Source organism: Alligator sinensis, unplaced genomic scaffold, assembly GCF_000455745.1.
Source record: "Alligator sinensis unplaced genomic scaffold, ASM45574v1 scaffold353_1, whole genome shotgun sequence".
Taxonomy (NCBI): domain Eukaryota; kingdom Metazoa; phylum Chordata; order Crocodylia; family Alligatoridae; genus Alligator; species Alligator sinensis.
The window spans coordinates 768,495-775,234 of NW_005842075.1; the positions used below are offsets into that span (position 1 = coordinate 768,495).

General features: G+C 43.2%; 1 protein-coding gene across 6 annotated transcripts in view; it reads left to right on the forward strand.

Annotated features, from left to right (window-relative positions):
• Positions 1 to 6,740, forward strand: part of PPP3CA (protein phosphatase 3 catalytic subunit alpha) — a 344,753-nt gene that overhangs the window by 235,118 nt on the left and 102,895 nt on the right. For all 6 annotated transcript variants that reach the window (XM_025204265.1, XM_025204266.1, XM_025204268.1 and 3 more), the window contains exons 4-5: positions 868 to 979; positions 2,578 to 2,723. In XM_025204265.1, coding sequence (XP_025060050.1) covers positions 868 to 979; positions 2,578 to 2,723 — 258 coding nt within the window. The remainder of the gene's footprint in view (positions 1 to 867; positions 980 to 2,577; positions 2,724 to 6,740) is intronic.

Consider the following 6,740-nt stretch of genomic DNA (forward strand, 5'->3'; position numbering starts at 1 on the left):
GAAATCTGGGTTGTGGCGGTGTGGGGGGGGGGGGGGGGGGGGAGCATTGCAGCTGGCTGGGAGCGGTAGGTTTGCAGCCTTCCTGCTACTGGCCAGAGTGCCCGCCCCGCCACTCCTGTGGGATGCTCCACCCGCCCCACCAGTCTGAGTTCACCAGCCACGGTTGAGTAGTATGGAGGTAAAACTGAATTTTTTCTGCCAAACTGAATTTGGCAGAAATGGAAAAACTTAATGCTTGATTAGACCTCAGAGCCTCAAATAGAGGGTAAAATATGATAGTCCTATTAATCTCAGTGGTGGGGTAAAAAAGGGTAAAAAAATTGTAACACTAGATATGTCTTAATTTGATAGGAAATGTATGTAGAACTGAATAAAAGCTGTAGATAGATGAAAACTGAATAATGTAAAATGAATAATGTGGAGGTGTTCACTGCAAACAATCATGTACAAATGTTGCTATTTTACAAATTCAGTAATTTTCATGAATTCTGATATTATTCCAGGGCAATATTTCATTCCTTATATTAGGAACTGGAGATCATCCTGTGTAATGGTTTCCAGGTGGTTTTATAATCTTTTCCCTGGAATTGTGAATTAGTAAATCTCAAGTGTTGTGTGCCTGAGATGGGACATTAATGTAGATGTGTACACAAATAAGTGTATACAGACATTGTCACTTAACAGGAGTGTAAACTGTTCACAAACCTAAGGATACCAAAATATAAAGAAACAATCTGCATAAAACATAAAAACAGCTAGATAAATCCAGTGAAATAAGGATAAAATATTTCATGTACAATACTTTTGAAAGAAAATAATTTATGTTAGTTAATTTACCTGTTTTCATAATTTATTTTTGTTTTGCAGTGTGTGCTGTATTTGTGGGCCTTGAAAATTCTTTATCCCAAAACACTGTTTTTACTTCGTGGGAATCATGAATGTAGACATTTAACAGAGTATTTCACATTTAAACAAGAATGTAAGTCTGCTTCATATTTGGTACCTTTCTTTTACATTGTAGTGTAATAGTTTGCCAGCTAGCTAAATTGCCATTTTTGACCCTGGACAAAGCAGAGTTAAAGTTGGATTAGTTTTACTATACCTGTATCATTATACAATCATGTGGCCATGACAGCAACATTATAACAGTTTGTACCATATCCTTTGATTTTGATATAATTATGCTTGCCTTTACTAAGGAGTTTGCAAAATAAAAAACAAGGTTGGCTTGGTGCCTAGCCTGTCATTGGTTTTCCAGTACACAAGTGGGCAACATGTCTTCCTTTAATTTGTGATAGTAGTCACTAACACATTGTAGTATTACCTTTCCAAATAAAAATTACAGCTTAATAAATTAAAAAAAAAAAGAATTTTGTAACAATTATTACTTAAAGTATGCTGTTTTCCCATCTCAAATGGAACCACTTTAGTGTATCGGTCTGTTTCTTTCATTTTTTTTCATGGGCATTCTTAGTTATGATAAAGGATGTGGTGACAGTGAAAAGCTGATTAGGTGTAAAGCTTCACTTGAATGGTGAAAAAATCATTCTGTAGTTCTGTAAGCTAAACTATTGCACAAGTCCACGTTCCCTTTTTAGCATACAGGGTAAAAGAAATGTTAATTGGCTGGAAGGATTCATGATTTACTACATTTAGTGTGCGTATTGGTAAATTAATGTTTCAAAGTAGTTATACTGTCATTCATTTCATAATGGTGTTTCTGTAGGTAATTATTTATAAGGGATGGAGTTAAAGTTCCACTTTATGAAAAACTGGAGCCAGTCTTTTTGGCAGGTGTGCTGGAAATTGGCCCTGTACCCTCCCAAAGGTGCCACTCTGGTCCTCTTCCTCTGCTCAGCTGCTGAGGAAGTCGGTTTTTGCTTCATGTCCTGTGCTCCCTGCCTGATCTCCTGCTTTACTTTCTGGTTCCTGTCTGTCTCCTCTCTGACCTGCCATGTGCTACCTGCCTGTGCTACTTGTGGCACTTCATACTGTAGATTGGCTGTCCCAGTCATAAACAGTGATAACCTTTCTATATTTTAAAATGTTCTAAAGAACTTCATAGCAGAAGTTTAATTCCATTTTAAAAGGGATGGTTTAGTTCTGTAGAAAATATTCTATATTAAATTTTACAGTTTTCTTACTAATTCTTTTGTAACTAGTCAGGAGCAGCTTCTCAAAGACATAGAGGTGCCATAATCATCTTGTGAAATAAAATTCATTAATTTCAATGGGAGTTTGGTGCCTAAAAATCTTTGAGCTGCACAGTAGCGCTATAAGCCAAGCTTCTTGGTTTCCTTTTTATTAATGTCTTTAGACTTTTTCCATAAGCAGGTAATAGTAACCCAAAATGTCCCTGTGTGTACAGAACATGAAACAAATAAACTATAGCTGTCTAGTAATTTCTGTCACTTGTATAAAGGTTCAAACAAATATAGTTTATGGCACAAATCTGTTTCCATTGAAATAATTTGCTTCTTACTCATTGATTAGAGAGCTAAAACTTTTAATATATAGTACTATCTTTTCTTGTAAATGCTGAACACCATTTTATTATATTATTTTAATATCTGAAAGGTAAAATAAAGTATTCAGAACGGGTATATGATGCCTGCATGGATGCCTTTGACTGCCTGCCTTTGGCTGCTCTGATGAACCAACAATTCCTATGTGTACATGGCGGCTTGTCTCCAGAGATCAACACTTTAGATGACATCAGAAAAGTAAGTCTGGATCGTGCTGAAGTCTAATAAGTCAAAAACTAAAACAACAAATAATAGAACATGTCTTGTTTTATTGTTAATTTATGCAGGAGTTACAGGGGAAAATGATTGGTTTCTCATACCACTATTGAGTTAAACTAACCATGAACATTATCCGGTTTTCACTGTTTTTATAAAAAAGAAAAATAAGAAAATGCTACAATTTGTAATTTTATTTTGTTGAAAAAAACATTATTATTAACAATAAAATATAGGATTTATTGTCCTTCCTTCCTGAAAAATTAATTTACGTAAATAGCTGTTGATGAGTCACTGAGCATGGAGTTCATTTTCATATCGGTCATTTCTTTTGGTTTGCTTCAAGCTTCCTATTTGTTGTGTGTACCTGGCATTGTACGGTTCCTTAGTGGCGCTATAAAAATAAATATTTTTACATCTAAGAGGATAAGATGTTTCTCTGCTTACCTCCAGTGTAAAGCCAAAATTGCTCCTGAGTTTCTTACTAATCATGATGGAAATTGTTGGGTAGGGAATTATTTTGAAAATCTGGCCCTGTTCTGGGTTACTAAATGATAATTAAACTAATTTTAAAATCTGGTCCTGATTGTAGGTTCAAAAATTGGGCCCAGAGTTCTGGATTCTGCTCTCTAACATGTATTATTGAACATAATAAGCTACTGTCATTGGATGGATTGTAGAGTCAAAAAGCTGTATTCTGTTTTTCATTCTCATTGATCTCAGTACTTGTTCTGCTGTGGAGCAGAATAGACACTGGTTGCATCTACACATGCACTTAACTGTGGAGTTGACTAATTAGCTCAGCAGTAAAGCATCACCATCTACACGTGCAATGCTATCAGGCCACATTAAACTAACTCCACTAGAATAATATTAACCGACAAAAGAACTATCCTATGGTGGAGTTTACCTCAAGGAGTGTGTAGATGGTGACTACAGCTGGCTAGTCCCACACTGTAGCACCCTTGTGCACCAGCCAGCCCCTCCACAGCAGAGTGAGCTGGGATAGAGCAGTTCGATACTGACGGGCCTCCTACCAGCTGGGCTCCGCCACCCCAGCTTAATGTACTATGGTCTCATGCACATGTGTAAATGCTGCACCAGGAGCAATAAACTCCAGTGTGAATTGTGCTGGAATTTATGCAGGTGCACTAATTTCACATGCAGCTGTGCCCACTGTTCATTAATTTCTTCCTTCCATAGTATATTGTTTTTTCTTGAAGAACAGAAATATTAGGAAGAACAACTGATTTGGTCAAAATACAGGGGGATCAAGATCAGAGTTAGAGATCGCTTTGTTAAAAGTGAGTGTCTTCTTTAGAACATTGATATGTGTTAAGAAGTTGGCTTTCCACAGCAGAAGAGATAGGGCCTTGTCACATGGGACACTTAGCACATGTTTTACCTGAAATTGTAGTAAGCATTACTGTTGTATTATAATCTGGACAGGACTGGAACCAACTTTGCAATGATATAATCGCACTTAGCATGTATTTTACTACTTGAACATGCAGGTGCTCACATTTTGAGTGCAGTTTACATGTCATAAGTATAATGTGTGACATGAACCATAGGTGCTCATTTATGTATTGCTTTGAATTGCAATGCAAAGCACTTTTTCCATATAGGATTCTGATGCCTAGGGTTACCTGAAGAACATTTGTCTTTAAGGAGATCAGTGAGGTACGACTGTTGTTGTAGCCATGATGGTCTAAGTTATATGCATGAATGTTGCCATAAGATATTGCCAAAGAAACCTTGCTTTGAGATCAGCAGTCCAATGTCTTCATGCTTTCTTGCCAGGCTTTTTTCTCCCAAGTTGGAGAGTATCATATCCTGTTTTGACATTAAGACCCCCTCTACATGTGCAGGTAAAGGTGTGATGGGATCTAATGCATGATCCAGACAACAGTGTCTCTTGCCATGCTATGCACGCAAGGCAGGAGGTGCAGTTGTGGGATCATGCATAAGATCCCATTGCACCTTGTTGTTGGTGTAGGGGGAGCCTGATCTAGGGCTCCCCCTGCACTGGCAAGAAGCAAGCTCCTGTGGCTGGGAGCCCCCCACACCCTAGTTGAGGGGCTCTCAACTGCAGGGTTGGGGGTTGGGACCGCAGTCTCCTTGCCCTGGGGGTATGTAAAAAACCCAAGATGGGAAGATCACTGAAGGGGCAATCTCCATGCACCAATGGTGTGGGAAATCCCTGAGTTGGGAGTATCACCACAAGTTTCCTGCATCCCTCGGGTGATTATATTGCCCCTGGGGTGATCCTCCCTGCTCTGGGGGTTTGTCAGGAGGCATGCTTTGGGGATTCAGTGTCTGTGGCTAGGGGACTCTAGATCCCAGAAGCTGCAGGGTGCTGCCATGACCCAGTGCCTGCAGCTGCTGTGACTGAGAGTCCCCAGAAGTTGCAGGACTCAGACCTAGCTGAGCAAGGCATCTCTGGAGCTGGAAGCCCTGTCATCATCTGGTGGGGTTTCCAGCTGCGGAGGAGACCCTGCTACACATGCAAATTAATGCTCAATAGCAATGAGCTGTAAAGTTAGTACACATTTTCAAGGTCTAACTTCATAATTGGTAGAGCTTTATATCATGTGCATTGCCTATGTAGCTGGTCAGTTAATTGCATGGTACCTGTAACCTGTAGAAGGGGCCTGAGGCAGAGATTCATTTCTCTTGACCTTTTCCTATGGAAAGACCTATTTTCTGTTCTGAAAATAATTTCTAAAAACTTTTCATTTGTCCTCTTAGGGCGCATCCAGATGAGTGCGTATGTGCCTCTTGCAGCGTCTCAACCCCCTTTGAGATGCTGCAAGAGGCACGTGCAGGAACAAAAAAAGTTCCCTGCACAGCAAGTTTGCAGCATGGGGGCAAAATTAGACCTGTGAGTATCCAGGGGTCAAAAAATACCCTGGGGGAAAAAAGCGGGGCATAGTCTGGGACCATGGCCTGAGGCAACCAGAGGCTCAGTCCTCCAAAGAGACACCCTGGTAGCCAGCCAGAGTGTCTCTATGGCTGGTCCTCATCCTGGTACTGAAGCATGCAGGGCAGGCAGTGGTGCAAGCTGTAGGGATCTGGACCCGGCTTCATGCCAGGTAAGTAAAGAGTAGGGCGGCTGGAGGTGCGGGGGAGGGAGGGAAACGGGGGGAAGGGAGGCCCACCTGGCCCCAGCCTCCATTCTCCCAACTCCTCATTTGTTCCCGCATCCCCCGCTCACTTGCCTGCCTGGCCCCAGCCCCCCGCACTCACCAGAAGTAGCAGTGGTGGTGGGAACTGCTCGGGGCTTCATGGCAAAGCCCCCCTGTGCGGGGGGCAGCAGGACTCAGCCCCAGCTGCCTGGCACCTGTTCTGCCACATCGTGCATGTGCACCTGGCTTGACAGGGTACCCCATGCTGTCTCAGAGCTCCGGCCACTCAAGCTAAGTAGCGCTGAGCCCCGGGTGACGGCTGCAGCACCCCTGAGCTGCCAGACAATGCTTGGCACCCTGCAGAACTGGGCCATACCCACACAACGCAGAGGTTGCAGTGCAGGTGCCAGGTAGCCAGGGCCAAGCCCCGCTACCCCACACCACGAAGTGAATGCTGTGCCATGAGGCCCTGAGCAGCCCCGACTGCCGCCGCTGCTGTTGGTAAGCTGCGGGCAGTGCGGGAGGCTGGAGTCAGGTAGGGGAGTGATGGGGCATGGGCAGGAGCTGAGAGGGGGAGCAATCAGGAGCCTGGAGCTGACCGAGGGAATCCCTTAATCATCTCCAGCCTCCCGATTGCTCCTCTGCTTGACTCCAGCCTCCTGTTCATTCCCCTGCTCATCTCCAGCCTCCTGAGGCTGGAGACAAGCAGAGAAATGAGCAGGGGGCTGGAGACAAGCAGGGGAACGAGCAGGGGGCTGCAGGGAGGGCAGTCTATGTGCTGTGTGGGGGAGGCAGGGGACCCACCCCTCCTAAACAGTCCCCACACCCACAGTCCCCCCCCCCCCCTGTACCCCCACACCGACCTGCTTCC